The following is a 17,466-nucleotide window of genomic DNA, read 5'->3' on the forward strand; positions in this document are numbered from 1 at the left end:
AGCATCACTAATATAGTTGGACTTGGTCAGTATGTCCATCCAACATCATGTATTCCTTTTGTAGATTTAGAAGAGAAAAAGGGGATGGATTGCACCCAAATACTAAGGCTTTGATACGTAAAATGCCTTCTAATTCTATGCCATTTCAGGTCCATTATTGTATGCAGATAAAGTTTCACCAGACTGCCATCTCTTCAAGTGTCTTTATGTGTTCCCAATGGGGAACTCGATCTCAAGATAGAGCAGTTGAAATTCAACATGCCCTATTCTTCCAGAGTCAAAAAGCCATAAAACCACTAGATCATCAACTGGTTGGCCAAATCTTCTGTATTTGACAAATTTGGACACATTTTTTATACCTTGTTAACTGGCTCGGAGTTATGCAGTGAAATATAACCAGCCAAAAAAAGATATTAACCGCATTATCCAGGATTAGAAAAACATAACTTTCCCCCAACCCAAAAAGCTTCACATTTGTCCTCAAGTTGTGAATGATATTACGACAACATTCACTTAATGGAATTGGCTGCAATACAGCACAAACTGAGAAGAGAAAAAAGGGAGGGGGGGGGGGGGGGGGGGGAAGAGGATGGCACCATTTCTGGAAACGAAAAAAAAAAAAAAAACAGCTATGTTTTCCTAATCATGGATAACCACTTACTGAAAATCAGCACAGAATATTGGACCCATTTAAATCAATAGGGTATGTCATCTATAGACCATACACACAGCTGTTTTTCAAGCTGAAAGACTTCCTGAGATTTTTTGTTAAAAACTAATGGCACTACTATAATAAGTGATGAAAGGTGCTCCTCAATTTTACTATTGGAATGACAAAAACAACAAATGTGCAGTTTTATGAAGCTTGAACAAAAGTAGTTTACAGAGGAAAGGGGGAAAAAAAATGAAGGGGGGGGGGGAGGGCATTCCACGTGCCATATAAAAAATAAAGTAATAATAACAATAAAATATACAGATCCCTTGTAGAACAAATTATGCAAATATGAAAATTCTCAATAAAACTATTTACATGCACTTGAAATGGTCGAAGAAAAAAAAAAAAAAAAAAAAAAAAAAAAAACACACACACAACACGCATCACATGACTGAGTTAACAACATAAGACTGGAGGACTCAGGCAGCATGAGGTGTTAAAGTGCAGTCACTGAGACGGTTTAGAGATTAAACATTGCCCCCCAGCAATGAATGACACAAATTAAGATTCTGATATGCTGTCATTTTTCCCCCCCTGGTGGATTAAAGATTCAAGTCTTTCTTTCCTCTTTTTCCCCTCAGTGTTGAAACACAGAATACTTTACAGACACATGAAAAAAATAAAATTGGTGCAAGTGTTCTTCGGAGCTGAACCCCAAGTGTCATCTGTTGCACCCAGTTGAGAAAGTACAACACAAACCACTTCCTAGAAAGGTCTTGAAACGCGTTGCCTTTCAGACTTCCACTCCATAGTTTTTGTCCTTTAACAGTCCAATAGTGACCGAAAGGGGTCAGGTTTCCGCCCCCCCCCCCCCAACCTCCATTATATTCACAGTACAAATTATGTGCTTCAGCTATAGCATCTTCATTGATTTATTCATCTGTGTCAGGCTGAACGCCGAGCATGGCATGCAGTTCCTCTGCTGTGTACCCCAACAAATTATGGAGATCACACACAAACCGATACACATAGCGTTTTCCTGAGGTCTTGTGAATAATGTTTTTATCATAATAGTATCTCAGTCCTCTACTCAGCTTCTCATAGTTCATTTTAGGCTTGTTTTTCCTCTTTCCCCATCTGCGAGCAACCTAAAATAAAAATAAAAAAATTCAAAAAAATAGTCCAACACCTTCTTTTAGAATGAAAGCTTGTTTTTAATCTCACATTTATCATAACCATGGCTGTCAATTCTATGTACATTAATGACAGTATGTACAATACATAATATTGGGGGCTCGTCCAGGATAAGTTTCTCTCAATATAAAATAAAGTCTATGGAAACTTTTTGTAATCAGTCAGGAAAATCCTGCTAATCAGTGAAGTCAGTAACTGGGAGGTGGAAAAATGGAGTTATCAAGCCATAGCCAGTTTGTGGAACAGGCACCCATAATCAGCCCATATAAGCTAAATAGATGTAATACTAACCTCATCTGGGTCAGTGAGTTTGAATTCCCATCCATCCCCTGTCCAGCTGATAAAGGGTTGACACGATTTGTCGGTCAACAACTCCAACAAGAACTGCCAGAGCTGAATTGGCCCACTCCCTATAAAAAATAAATATGATGTTAATACAAATACGTGACCAGAGCCTAAATTGCATTTATAAATGAGTGAATGTATAAGATATATTCCAGTATCTTACCTGTGAAACCAGCAAGAATAGCTGCTGGGATAACTGGTTTGCCCTGTTCCACTGGGTCATTTCGATCTTGAATATAGTCTTTAAATGACATGGATGGTTTGTTCAGACATAGTGAATGGCTGGCGTCTTCATCAAAGCTTTCGTAGGATGGAACGCGTTGCATGTCCACCAGTGAGGACTGGCTCGTCCATGACTGCAGCAAGGAATCTGAGCCTTCAAAGCTTTCTGTGCCACTGTCTACGGAGTCCCTGTCCATGGATTTAACTGGAAACATAAAAATAATTGTTAAAGAACTAACAAAAATAAATAAATAATGATAAATAGATAAATATGCACAAATGTTTTCTTTACCTACCAGAATTAAGAGAGTTGAGCAGGACGTTCATGTTGTTTTGTCCATAGTCGTGGTTCAGGGATGAGTAATTATTTCCAATGGATTTCATGCATGAATAATTCTGGAACTCCTGCTTCACCGGGAGGAGATTTGGGACCTGATTGACTTGACACAGGTCCCTGTACATTTCTGTCTTCGGGTAACTCTGTATTTGTACACAATGTTGAGGCTCCATACTGAAATCTAAGATGAAAATATAAGTTATTAGTGGATGGGAAAAACATTAAGTATTGGTTTGATAAGGTAACACCTTTAATATGATATGAAATAAATAAATAATAAATTGGGCCTGGAGCGGGTTCAATAGAGTCAAAGGGCTTCACTGGGGTGAGAATGACCATTGGAAGTTTTAATAAAGGTTCACCAAGAAGGCCCAACTAGTATCGCTATAGTGGTGTATTTGGATTTGAGAACTGGTCACTGAGACATAAAGATCCCTTAGTTAATGGAAGGTCAGCACTGAAGGTGTTGTTCAGTAGGGGTCCAGCCACTAGGCTCTTCCTCTTGTCCCAAACGTAGAAATGGCCATACATGTGTAATTCCTATCCAGTAAATAACCTTTAGTAGTCAACAAGGACAACTACATCTCCACTAAAAACAGAAATTGGCAGCCACCATCTTGTTCTAGCGGTGGATGGTGGAGCAGCCATAAAGTAGACACTCAAAAGTTCTATAAAAGATTTTGGGTGGAAACCATCCTTGATTTTTTTCTCTTTTTATATTGCACAAGTAGAAATGGTTAAGTCGTCAATTGTAAAGCAAGCAGAAGGAATGTTACTTACTTAATGAGTCACTGCTTATCCACTGGGAGCTTGGGTGGTGACTGGAGCTGTCAATATATTGATCCTGAATCTTTTCTTGTTCTGGGAAAAAAAAAAAAGTTAGTCCAGTACGTTGTCTCCTTACAAATACATAGATCTGTATAGATATCTGCTATTAGAAAATGCTTTGCATAGCATAAGGACATTTCCAGGCCATTCCTAGAAGCCCTCTCATTGCATTCTCCCCCCAATTACCTTTCATCATTTGTTCCAGATGCTCCCAGAGAATGTCACCCACGAAGTCCGGGGCTAGTTCTAGAAATCGCTCTTTTCCCAAGTTGCATAACTCTTGTCCGGTCATTATAAATTTCGGAAAGCTTACATTCTCCAAGGAAAATTCTGTGACAGCCCATGAAAGCCATTGGCACACTTGGGTCTGATTCCACAGCCAGGGATCTAAATGTAAGCAAGAGGACAATACATTAAAAAAGGGGTCTGGTTCAAAGAATTGCATTATTAAAGTATTCTATTAGAGAATTCTGAGATTAGTTCCACATTTGTGATCCTCAGATTGGCTACAAAGTCTTGATTCTGGAGGTCCCAGCATGCCTTTGCAAGGTTATAGCGTAATACCTTTATACACCTTCGATGGTGCTAAGGGGAATTTGAACACTTATTACAAATATGGCTTAACAGGCTCTCTCACTTTAAATGGGCTTTGATTCATTTTAAGGCTGACAAAAATTCTGATACTTTATGTGGTTCCCATTGACACTAAATCTTTTGGACACGTCACGGTCCTTGTGATTGGGACGGGTTCTATTAATAATAGTTAATGTTTATGGATCTAGTCTAGTAGAATTATAAACAATGCGTTCTTTGGAAAATGTGCAGTGATGACTAAGGCTGCCGTGCACAGAAGTCGAGGAACATGCCTCAGATGTTTGGATATTGCACAACGGTGGTGAACGTTTACATGCATGGAAATTCCTGTGATGTCTGTGTTACGAGGAGAGGAAATCTCGACCACAACTAGTTAACAATGACATCACTTTTAAAAGAAGTCTGAAATAATATTCTGGGTTTTAAATTTCTAACTAAATCAACTTTAAGGAACATTTAAAGCAAATCTGTACCAGCATGTAGCCCAAACCGCCAGTACCGCAATGTACAGGACCTCACGCCATCTTTTAAGAAATCTAGTAACCCTAACAAGTATAGGATACGGCTTCTTTGTGGTAGCCTGCCTCATACAAGCAACCAGACTACAATATATAATTCAGCGCTCACAGCAATATCCAATAATTGAAGACTTTTCCATCTACAATTACTTACTGTTGGGAATACCGAGCCGTCGCTGTTCTTTTGTGAATCCATTAAAAGTGGCCTTCAATGCCTGACTCATGACGGCCTTGCTGCAAGGGGTCAAGAGAGGCAATTCACAGCTCCCGGAATCTGAAAAAAAAAAAAAAAAAAAAAAACATTTCTAAGAAGCTGAGAGCCAAGGGCTTGGCCACAGAAGAACTAGCAAAAACAACTACAGAGGGGAACGGTCTGGTGAATGGACCAGCTTCTTAGGAATCAAGGCTCTTAAGTAAACGGGTCATGAACCTTCCGATTGGCTCTTCGTTTTAGCAGTGATATTGTACTAATTGAAATGTCCCAATGTAAGGTTAATTGAAATGTCCCAATGTAAGGTTAACATCTCTGGGCTTCAGTTGTAGAGTCTATTAAAGAAAAATCTATAAATAGGTCTGGACATCCACTGCATATTGGACACCAAGGATTCAGAGGGACCCATTGGGTGTCTGTCATTAAAAATGGAGGCAGGCCATGAACAGAGCCATAGACCTATTAAGAGAACCTGTCATATCCCTGGGGCCTAAAATACAGTTCTAAAGCCCTGACAGGTCCAGAGAACACCTTTCTGATTATGTTCTCCAGAGCTCTCTGCAATTCCTCAGGAGGCGGAAATGAACTGTACTTGCCATGTCACTGGATTAGAACACTGTTCTCCTGACCTGAAGGTCCCCAGGCCTGGCCCTGGAGACAAGTTCCCTTTAACTATGGAGCCATAAGTAAATCTCCCCCGTTTTTTAAATTAGCACTTAATGTAAAGGGTGGGGTTTCAGGTGCCACATTTGTTACCAGTCTTACCATGAGACAAAGAATCCAGGCCAGTGGGCACCGCCTGCTCTTCTTCATATGCATCGTACGTAGAATACAATCCAGTGAATATTGACGCGGACAGGTTTACGTTGTCAAATGCCAGCTGCCGCTGTGAACAGGAGGAAGAGGGTCTAACGTTATTACAGGGGGACCCAAAACGGAAGTCACTGTAGATCAGTGCTCGCCAATCTGTGGCTTTCCAACTCCCAGCAGGATTTAACAGCCGAGCCACAGTTTGGTGAACACTAATTTGTCCTTTAAATCTAAAAAAAATTATGAAAATCATTTAAATAAATTAGAACGACCCCTAGACACAACAGAGAAGTCCTACGCACAAGGCATACAACACAGTCATTGAACCCTGGTCACAAACTGAGCCATCTCTACTAGGCGGTAATTGGTGACTAATAAGCGGAGTCTTGTATAAATATAATACAGCGAGCAATGCGCTCTTCCATACTTATAATTACGTCCACCTGACAACTGCTCCGCGTCACCCATGTGTACATTCCTATGCTACAGATCACATTGTGTGGGCTCCTACACTTCACATGAACAAGGCTCCATTCATTACTGCTACACGAGCGCTAAAAATAAAAAAAACCTTTTAAATCACATCATTATAGTCATTAGCTGCAGAGGAGAAGATGGAACACGCCTAGAGAAATCTACTACGCAGTCAACAATCAGGGGCGGGCGAGATGTGTGAAAGATCAGCTGGGCCAAGTAGTGTTGTCATGCTTGTTAACTACTGTGGAAGTCCTCCCAGTAAGTTCTTCCTATAAAATGTAGCAGAGCTGAGTTTGTCACACAGCCAATTCATTTCAGTTGCGCTGGGCTATGGTCACAAATTTTTCACAGCTGGGAGTCTCATCAGTGGGATGCCCTACCATCTTATTGTCAGAGGGATCCTTTTAAGACATTGGGCGCATGAGGAGCCCAATGTCGAATTGCAACATTACAGCTAATGATTTTCAATGGGTTGGTGTTGCCCAACTCAAAATGCAAATTTGGCTTTTTTTTTTGGTCACATGACCCTCATTGCCAAATAGTTTGAGACAGACAGTCCTTTTAATAGAAGGCAGTTCAGTATATGTATGAGTATGGATATGGCTTATGCACAAAGACAGCTCTTCTATATTTCATTACATGTAATTCCAATAATATATTCTCAGAAACAGCAGAAAATGTGAAAAAAAAAAAAAAATTAAAAAAAGTTTACACTCAAACAGGATGGATCACAGCGGCCATGACTCATGCCATACACTGCAAATGAGCCGGGTGGGGCTGACTACTATACTGAGTGCAAATATCCGAGACCTGTGCAAGAGATAAGGAGCCAGCCAGACCTGTGAGGACATATAATCGTCAAATGGTGGCCAGAAATTCCTCTGTTTAGCAAATACAAGACTGCACAAAGCCCAGTGGCTGCCGTGAAGTACGAACAAAAAAATATAAGCTGCAAGCCAGGACTATGCATTTTACAGATACCTTTTTATACAAAAACCATGTGCCAATGGACTTAGCGAGTAACTACTGAGAGTTTTGGGGAAAAGTGCAATAGGCCTCGTTCATAAAGTGCCGTTTGGAGACAGTATTTTCGTGCCCACAAAAATTAATGTCACCATTATAGCTTTCCCATAGACAGATAAATTTTATGTATTTTTTTTTGTAAGACTGAAAAAAAAAAAAAAAAAAAAAAAAAAAAGTCAGTGCAATGGCACTTACCTTCAGGATTCCTCGGTGCATGTTGTAGACCGGAGCCACCTGATCCATATTTCGAATTTCAAACTCAGTCATTGGATCTACGGGAGAACAGGCAGATTTAAAAATTTTGAATTTTTTTTTTCAATTGTTTTCTTTAACTCTAGGGAGGAGGAGACGACGTGTCCTATCACTATGGAGTCCCCCAAGCAACTAGCACTTGCTAGTAGGGAGCCTTACTTCAAGGGAAATGCACTAGAGGGGACAGATGTGAGAGATGGTGTGACTCACTAGAGATTGAAGTGCCCGAGGTGTTGAGATTGATGTCACACTTGGGGAGGGACCCTGCCATTATCTTACCCATTCTACACCTATTTACACAAAAACAACACCAGCTGGGTTTCATTCACAGGTCAGTATACAAACAATAGGCTTTCCCCCCCAAAACAGTTTCCTTTTTTGATTGAAAACACTTAAGAATTTCTAAAAGATCCCAAAAAACAATTAACTTTCCATGTTGGAAACTTTCATGTAAGTACTAAAACCATTGTCTTATACTCATACAAAAACTGCATCTCCCAACATGCCCCGACAGCCTGACCAATGGTCTACATACTAACATCTGCAATAAACAAAACGCTTGGCAAGCTTTAATGATACTTGTATGATTCAGTTTCAACTTTTTTTTTTTTTTTTTTTTTAGATTGATAGGATGTATCTATCTTCCCCAATTATGGGTTGATGTACCCTTCTTCCCCAATCCCAGATAATTTGCACATCCTTATAGAAAGGCAATATGACCTTCACATACTTCACTGCGGATTCTAAATGGACACAAGGGTCGAAGAGCTTCAGACATGACCCTCTATATTGATTTTTAATATAAAGATGTAGCTGCAAGGAGTTTGTCAGTTGGTATGACTTGTAATACGTACTATCTGCCTTCTCCATTATCTTAACTCAGACTGTTTTCATCATGTACAATGAAACAACTGCATATTCAGCTCTGCTACATTTGTGTACATCCATAGCATTTCAAATCTTGCAACTCTTGACACTGTATTACTGTAAGGTTTTAATTCGTGTTGTAAGAAATCAATCCTTTCATTGCATCAGCTCAAATTTCTGAGCTGTTACCGAGAAGACTACACCATAGGCCTCACGTGCCAGGGAAGCATGTTACTGGCCAGATGACACATGTATGGGGGCTGCTTAGCAACAAACTCATTCAGAATCTCAGGATACTATTAACCGTTCCATCTTCCCAGGGCTGGCCCTGCTATATAGCAGAAGATTAATACATAAAGTAATGGAGTCAGGTTTCCTGTATGATGATATTCAATTGTCTACGGGTTAAAGGCCCTTTTACCCTAGGAGGGGGGAGTACAAGGAGAGCCCCCCTAGTACAATGGAACATGACAATGAAAAGATGACAAAACTGTCCACCCTGCATCAATATAGATTAGGGCCTATCTAGCTGTTGCAAAACTACAATGCATATCATGCCTTAAAGGGCAACTACACCTAAAAGTTAAATTAACATATCCGGATCTGCACCCCCAGTCTGTTTTATCCAGTTATCAGAAATTTCATTTATTAGATTGCTAACTGAGACAACATTTCTTAAAGGGGTTATCCAGAGCTACAGAAACATGGCTACAGAAAGTGGCCATGTTTTTGTAGCGCTGGATAACCCCTTTAACTGTATAAGTGTCTGTTGCTTTCACGGCATTTGTCATTCTTTCAAAGCATGTTTAAAATGAAAGCCTTGCTGTGATTGGTTGCTAGGGGCAACAGATAGTTAAGATCCAAACTGCCCATGTTAAATCTAGCAACCAATCACTGCAAAGCTTTCAAGACTGTTCTCACACACCAAAAAAATAAAAAATAAAAATTCACTGAAAATTCAGCAGTTGAAATCCCCGTGGCTTTTTATCCCAACTATGAAGCTCCCATTTATTTTATAAGAAAGCAACGTGCAGAAAAGTTTTGAAAAGACACATGAGAAATAGGAGTCTTCAAATCATTGCCTGTGTGTGTGTGTGTGTGTGTGTGTGTGTGTGTGTGTGTGTGTGTGTGTGTGTGTGTGTGTGTGTGTGTGTGTGTGTGTGTGTGTGTGTGTGAGAGAATAGGAACCTAGAGATGAAAGCTGTTTGCTATGGGCAACACTCACTCACCAATACAGTGCTCTTATATACTGTCCCTAATGCTATGGCGCCCTAGAATCTCAAACACACCAAAATGAGAAATTGTGGCCCCAAAAAGATTTGCCCCATAACTTTAATATAATTTTTTTTTTTTTAAGTGCCCAGGCCTCCTGTATACTTATTTAGTGAATCAGCCATGACAACATCATGTGGCATAGAGTTCCATAGTCTCACTGCTCGAACAGTAAAGAATCTGTGTCTGTGCTGATGGTGAAACCTTCTTTTCTCTAGCTTGATCATCTGGCCTGGTACTGTAACCCACCCATTTCTCTTAGTGACCTTGGTCACCCTCCTCCAGTTCAGTTCTTATATACAAGTGCCCAAAACTGTATACAGTTGACAAGCCTAAACACAAACAAAACATATACATTATAAAACAAGTGAGTCTATGGAGACATCACACAACTCCGGAATCCTAGTTCACTCATGACCACAGCCATAGGAAAGTCACCAAGCCACTTCTACCTTGCAGTTAGTCACATGTAACTCGTCCGTCCAGTTTTGCTCAAAAACACTGAGGTAATATGAGGCGGCAGAGCCCTGATACTGAACCCAACACACCTTTATGTACTCAGACCAAACAGCAGGATCACTTCATAACGTGACGGAGAAACACGCGGACACCTGTCTCCAGTCATGATCTCAGCTTCACAATGGTTACAAGGTCCAGTCAGGGTCGGGCCCGGGACCTTTGTTGTGAATAGGAGCCAACAGGTCACAGGCAGACATGGCTCATTCATCGCAGTAGATGTATGCAATCACAACAGAGGCGTAACAAAAATATTCCAGACCCGGCCACTGCAAAAGCATCAATCAGCAAAGACTGGCATGTACACTGCGGAATAACTGCAAGCCATGGCACCCAGGGTGAATGCACAGACATGGGACAAGGGTCACCGATTGTATGAAGATTTGAAGAAAAAGTTCTTTTAAATTCAACAACTAAGATGATCGTAAACTGGAGCAGTCGGAGACAGGCATGCTCAAGCTGCATTCATTATTATTATTTAACAACCTTGGACTAAAGCAGGCATGGGGAACTTTTGGCCCTCCATCTAAAGCTTTGCTGTCCAGGCATGATGGGAATTGTAGTTTTGCAACAGAGGGCAGAAGGTTTCCCATCCCTGGGCTAAACCAAAGTGGAGAAAGCAAAACCTTGCACTCTGAGCCAGTATGGTGGCGCCAAGTCCCTGCACGAGGCACAGTGTGCACAGGCCCAAAAGGCAACCGCATCATTTAAAATTCATTGAAGGCTATATATGTCAAGTGACCCGTTACAAAGGCAACTACAAAAAAAAGAAATAAAAATTTTTGTATTACTGAAATTTTAGCTTTTGCAAAATTAATGCAAAAAATAAAACTCTACTAAAACATATTATACCAATAAACCAACCGTGATCACACAACTAACCTGCATCTAGACAGACACCATAGATTGTCAACCCACTCATGACCGCTTTCTGTTAATATTGCCTACAATTAACTCCGCCTCCAAAGAAAGCCACACCCCCTTCATGACAAGAACTTTATCCCACACATCCGTGTAGATGTACTCAGAGCCTTACTGAAATATCAAATAATTTTTTACATTACTTTGCTGTTTTTTGGAGAGAAGTTTAACAGGATTATACGGTATCAGCTGTTTTTTTTTTCCAGAACAGCGCCACTCTTGTCCTCAGGTTGTGTGTAGTATTGCGGCTCAGTTCCATTGATGTAGTGGTAGTGTTTTTGCAAGAATGCAACTATGTTTTTCTAACCCTGCATAACCCTTTTGTAATATTTCCTGTTCTTCTTGCTTTGGCTCAAAACTTTTTATTTTTTATTTTTAATAATTCCGCCAATACCTGGAGTTTATCAAGCTGTCACTTTTTTATATCATACCTTGCATCAGCAATAATGATAAAAAAAAAAAAAAAAAGTTTCCACTGTGGTTCCCCCCCCCCTCCCCCTTAAAAGCATCTCAAATTTTTTTTCTTGCGGTTACTGTATACATTCTGCGACTCAGGTAGCTTCCTCTATGTTTTCTAGATTAACCCATAGAATGACTGTTCACATGTTCTGTCCTCTTTACCTTCTATCAAAGAAGAGTGTAATTAAAAGTATAAACACATTTCAAAAACTCACACATATAAGGCCTACAGCTCATTTTCCTTCAGCAACATAGAGATTCAAAATGCAATGATAAAGAGAACACAGGACACATGGTGGCGGCTGTAAAAGAAGAAAAAAAATTCTATTTCCCCCCCCCCCCCCCTTCTTTGAAATTAATTTGTCTGGTGACTTCAATTTAAAAGCCGGGCCTGCACTTTAAACACTGGGGGCAGCGTCGCCACATCAAAGTCCACATCTGCAGCTACAAAATTAGATTCTTTTGTCTCTAAGACTACAAAGCCTTCCCTATCAAAGTGTGCACAACTTCAATGTACACAAACACCACAAAGTTTTGACATAAATTCAAATAAAAGCTTCTAGCAGAGAAAAGAGAAACCCTCCCTTTACTTTACATGACAATGTGACAAATAGGAAAATATCCTCTGCCTTAAAATTACTCATATTACAAAAAATGTGGTGGTGGGGGGGGGAGGGGTATTTACATGGCAACCAAAACTGAAAGTTTACCTGAAACCCCTAACCTGTCCCTTAAAAAAAAAAAAAAAAAGTTTACACCATAGAAACAATTAGTTTCAAGGGACTTTTTTTTGTCATTAGTTGAGTGCACAAAATTACTTCATGAATGGCTATGACTTTTTGTATATTAGTAAATAAATATTTATACAAGCCATTCCCCAGCCATGGAGTGAAATGTAAAAATATTTTAGGATATTTGAATGTATACAAAAAAAAAAAAAAAATCCCTATCATATAGATTACCATTGTCGATACAGTCCACATGAGTTAAATTCTATCCAGTCCCAGAATCTTACAACTCACTCAGGACCCATAAAGCTTTCCCATTCACACGATGACGTACCCTTCTCGTAATCTACAATCCCAGCCTATTGTGAAAACTGACACTCCTGCCCCATTTGCCAAAGGCATAAAAATATCTAAGATACAACTAGAAGAACTTTACTTAACACAATTCAAAACAAAAACAGAAAAAATAAAATAAAAATAAAATAAAAAATCTTCATATTGAAAAAGCCGAAGGGAAAATGGAGGCACGCATTAAAAAATAAAACACATTTCAAGCTATAATCTAAGTTTATTATCACATGAGAGCCGTGGAAATTTTTTTTTATTTTTTATTTTTATTTTTTTTAATTTTCCCCTTTTCTGTTCCCAGGCATGTGCCCAGCTCCTAGAGCTTATCATGTTCCACTACTAAGAGGCTGTCTATTCATCGCTATCTATCCAGCAATCACATAGTAGCCATAAGCAGTGACTAACCCATTCATAGTAAAATAAAATATTAATCTAATAAAAACATGTAGGCGTGAGAGGAATTTTACAAACAGGTAGAACAAGGCGCACAGGTCACTAAGGGCTGACAGCACTAAACCAGGTACAATTATATTATACTATAACATGCTCCATCTAAAAAAAGGCACCTATTAAACTGAAGACATAATAGAGTCTAAGAGAGTCCTATGAGTGACAGATGTAAGAGCAGATAGAAGGTATACTTATAATAAAAAGTCACATCCACCCTAGCTACAAAGACACAAAACAACTTAAAATAGAAGGACCCAAAGTTACTCCATGCCACCCGCCCACCATACTAACATAAATGAGGTAATACTATGTGGGCACAGCAGAATTACACAACTCTATACCCATACAGTTTACTTTATAGTTGCCAGCACTTGGGACAGACTCAAGGCTCACCCACAAAGGGTCTAAGAAGGCGGCTCTAATACAAGCAATGGCTTACAAGGTGGATGTAGTGTGGTCAGCTCCATTCTAATACAAGTGCATGTAACCAAATAAAAAAGCAATATAAACAACAACATAAAACAGATACATTGTATCTTCTTACCTGAATAAACAGGATCCAGAGCAAAATACAGTCCCAAAAGTGAGCAGTAAGCTTCCAAGATAATAGTCCACAGGGTGTGCAAGATTATAGGGGTGTATAGTATCCCAGGGGACCCCAGAGAAGGAGGAGACCCTCCAAGTCACAGAGAGAGTGTGTATGTGTGCTTCTAGCTCTAGTGCTGCCTGTATCTGGCTGTATAGGGGAAGTCCAGCTCTGAGCACAGGCAGCAGGGAGGAGCATTGTTCTGGTGCACACCCCTCCCCAGCAGCAGCAGCTGTAATAAAAGCCTGGGAGAGATCACACACTCATTCATGCCCTCCCTCCCTCTCCTCTATCTCTCCCTCTCCACCAGGTGTGAAGACTCCTAAGGCTACAGCTCAGCTTCCCAGGGCAATCAGCTCTGATTATCCCCAGTCCTATAGGAAACACATGGGGCAGCAGCAGGGGAAGAGCCTCCACTGCAGGGATCCCACTGCAGCTACAGGGGGGATTTGCACCCTAGAGATTTTGGTGGTGCTGCTGCTCTTGTATTGCATCTTATAATATTATGTCCATTATCAAAATAAAATAGCGGCAATAGAATTCAGTGTTTGTGCATAAAAATTTAATTTTAAATTAGCTTCACACGTACCACAGTGCAGTGAATTTCACAGCGAAATCCACTGCCGTACTGTCATGGCCTATGGCTCTACATTTTCAGGGTGGGTTCACACAGAGGAATTGTAGAGGAAAGTTTTCTATTTGAAATTCCTCCCCTATTCAGCTCTGGCAGAATAGGAGCAGAATTCAAGCAGAATTTAAGCCCCCATTGACGTCTATAGGATTCCATTAGCAGAATCCACCCAAAGAATTGACATGTCACTTCTTTGGGTAGGTTCACACTACGGAATCCGCGCAGAGAAGTTCTGGCAGATTCCGTGGCTTGTACCCGTTCACGGCCGGACGCATATCAGCCTGTGCCATAGACACCATTCTATGGCCGGGCCGATTCCACATTTCGCAGAAAGAATAGACATGTCTGTTCTTTTTGCGGAACGCAGAATTCCCCCCCCCCCCCCATAGAATGGTGTCTATGGCATGGGCGGATATGCGCGCCGCCATGAACGGGTACGAGCCACGGAATTTGTTGGTATTTATCGGGGTGGATTCCATAGTGTGAACCTACCCTTTTGGCGGAAATCGGATCTGCAGCAGAAAATTCTGCAGTGTGAACAACAGAGTGGCAATCCCATTGAACACAATGGGACATTACTCTGTTTATATTTTACGGGAGGAATTTCAAGCTGAAATAAGGGTATTTATTATTATTTATTTATTATTATTTATTTATAGGGTAGGTTAAAGGGTAGGTTCACACTACGGAACCCGAACGGAGAATTTCCGACAAATTCCATAACTCGTACCCATTCACGGCCGCACGCCTCTCCGCCCATGCCATAGGCACCATTCTATGCACGGGCAGATTCTATTGGCGGATAACAGAATCGGGCTGCCCATAGAATGGTGTCTATGGATCTGGCAGAGAGGCGCGTGACCATGAACGGGTACGAGCTACGGAATTCGTGGGAAATTCTCTGCTTGGGTTCCGTAGTGGGAACCTACCCTTTGGGTGGGTTCATGTTGAGGAATTCTCGCGGATAAACCCTGCAGAATTCCGCCGAATGTACGCGCTCACGGACACGTGCCTTTCCGCCGGCTCCATAGACACCATTCTATTGACATGTCAGTTCTTTCGGCAGAATGCGGAATCAGCCGGCCCATAGAATGGCGTCCATGGAGCTGGCAGAATTCCTTTGAGTTTATCCGCGAGTATTCCTCAATGTAAACCCACCCTAAGGGTACAAACACACACACCGTATACGCAGCGTATTTACTGCTGCGATACGCAGCAAATACGCAGCAGATACGCAGCAGATTAGATCTGCTAAAATGTACCCTGAGTGGATTCCTCTTCAATTCCTCACCTATTCCTCAGTGGGTTTTTATTCCGCTGCGAGAATGTAGCCACTGTCTATTTAGCATCTTCCGGGCCAACAAGCGGATACATTACCTGCCCGTGCTCCCGCCTGCTTCTCTGACTCCTGGTTCACCGCCATTCCACTCAGCCAATCAGTGCACTCTCCCTCCACTGATTGGCTGAGCGGGACATCAGTGACCCGGGAGTCTTATGGTACTTTTACACGGAGCGATAATTCGCCCGATTGCACGATTAACGATTTTGGATGAACAATGTTTTTTAATAACGATCAGCGTTTAGACGGAACGATACATCGTATGGCAAAAATCGTTATGCGATCGTTTTGCGATCGCTTAAGCCTATCTCACACATAGGTGAAATCGTTGAAAGAATGTTTACACGGAACCATCTGCAAATTTTTTGCGAACGACCAACGATAATTTGAGAACATGTTGAAAGATCAAAATGAACGATTTCTTGCTCATCTGATCATTTGCAGCGTTTACACCTACGATTATCGTTCGAATTCGATCGTTATCGTGCAAATTCGAACGATAATCGTTCCGTGTAAAAGGACCATTAGAAGCAGACGGGAGCACGGGCAGGTAATGTATAAGCTTGTTAAAGCCCGGCAGCTGATGGGTTAAGTAGGCAGTAGCTTAGGGTCTATTTACACAGAGAGATTTATTTGACAGATTTTTAAAGCCAAAGCCAGGAATGGATTTGAAAAGAGGAGTAATCTTAGGCTTTCCTTTATGACCTTATCTCTGTTTATCTCTGTTATATCTCTGCTTTGGCTTCAAATCTTTGGCAGATAATCTGCCAGATAATCTTTCTGTGTAAATGAACCCTAACAATGCAGAGTATTGCTGTGGATTTCGATTCGGAACTCGCAGCGTGGAATTAGCTGTGATACAGTACGTTAGAAGCTACCCTTATGGTCCTATGTGAGTGGTAGTTGTGTGTGTTTTTTTTTTATATAGCAAATTGCAATCGTCACAAAAAAATAAATGAAAAAACAAACAAACAACAGGAATGACTTACATTTGTAGCTCCCTTTTCTTTTCACGTATCTTATTTCAATTACACTCTATTCGCCTTGTAAATATGGGCACGGTCCCCTGTTATGGCTGCCGTGTACGTAGGGAACCACACCCACCAGTTTTACCTGCAAAATGTGTGCCCTTTGGACGCCATGTGCATTGGGCAGCTGCACTGTGGGGCTATACCTTAAAGGGGAACTCTAGCATGAGAAAATTGTATTTACATTAAACTACCACCCCAAGATATATAACGTTGAAATATAATATTACCAATAGTCCTCGCTGACAGGAAATTAAAAATAGAAGGACAACAAAACTTGTATTGACCCCTAGCTTCTCTCCCCTGTGTCACCGCATCATATTTGATGTCACAGGAGGCTTTCTTGTAAAAGAGAAGAACAAAGAAGTACATATATAGAAATGTGCACACCAAAATTAGTAGCAAAAATGTACGTACTTTATTAGAAATACAGCTCAACCAAAAAACATAAAAAACATTTAAAAACAAGCCAAATAACACCCTGGGATAAAGGGTGTACACCCCACTGAGCAAGGATCAAATGGGGGCCGGGTATACGATAGATGTATACAAGAAATGCACAATAATAACTATATAATGAAAATAAATGCATGAGGGACAATCCAACCTGCATTGTCAGAGGGGGGAGAGAACCAAGAGGGTTCATAATAGTCTGGAGATGAGAAGAAATAAAAAGGCACAAATTACATTTAAAAAGTTGAATGATGGGACTTGTGCACGCTCTCTAGATTCACTCATCTCCAAACAGTACTCAATAGCCGGACCGGTCAGTGGGGGGCAGTACATGTGTTCTGGAGTCACATCGCTTCTAAAAATCTATAGTCTTCTGCTACTGGTCTACTGCTTCAGCAGGCC

General features: G+C 40.8%; 1 protein-coding gene across 2 annotated transcripts; it reads right to left on the bottom strand.

Moving 5' to 3' along the window:
- Positions 1–1,057: 1,057 nt before the first annotated feature.
- Positions 1,058–13,760, bottom strand: ETS2 (ETS proto-oncogene 2, transcription factor). Of its 2 annotated transcripts, none has more exons than XM_069945014.1 (10): positions 13,572–13,760; positions 7,410–7,486; positions 5,670–5,790; positions 4,848–4,967; positions 3,768–3,968; positions 3,534–3,614; positions 2,713–2,934; positions 2,358–2,621; positions 2,141–2,259; positions 1,058–1,803 (listed from the first exon to the last, which is right to left on the bottom strand). In XM_069945014.1, the coding sequence occupies exons 2-10, from the start codon at positions 7,479–7,481 to the stop codon at positions 1,588–1,590; spliced, it is 1,416 nt and encodes a 471-aa protein (XP_069801115.1). In that variant the 5' UTR covers positions 7,482–7,486; positions 13,572–13,760; the 3' UTR covers positions 1,058–1,587. The 2 variants fall into 2 exon arrangements, with proteins under 2 accessions (XP_069801115.1, XP_069801116.1); XM_069945015.1 differs by lacking the exon at positions 13,572–13,760 and adding an exon at positions 11,004–11,017.
- Positions 13,761–17,466: the final 3,706 nt, after the last annotated feature.

The sequence above is a fragment of the Dendropsophus ebraccatus genome, chromosome 11 (genome assembly GCF_027789765.1).
Source record: "Dendropsophus ebraccatus isolate aDenEbr1 chromosome 11, aDenEbr1.pat, whole genome shotgun sequence".
Lineage (NCBI taxonomy): Eukaryota > Metazoa > Chordata > Amphibia > Anura > Hylidae > Dendropsophus > Dendropsophus ebraccatus.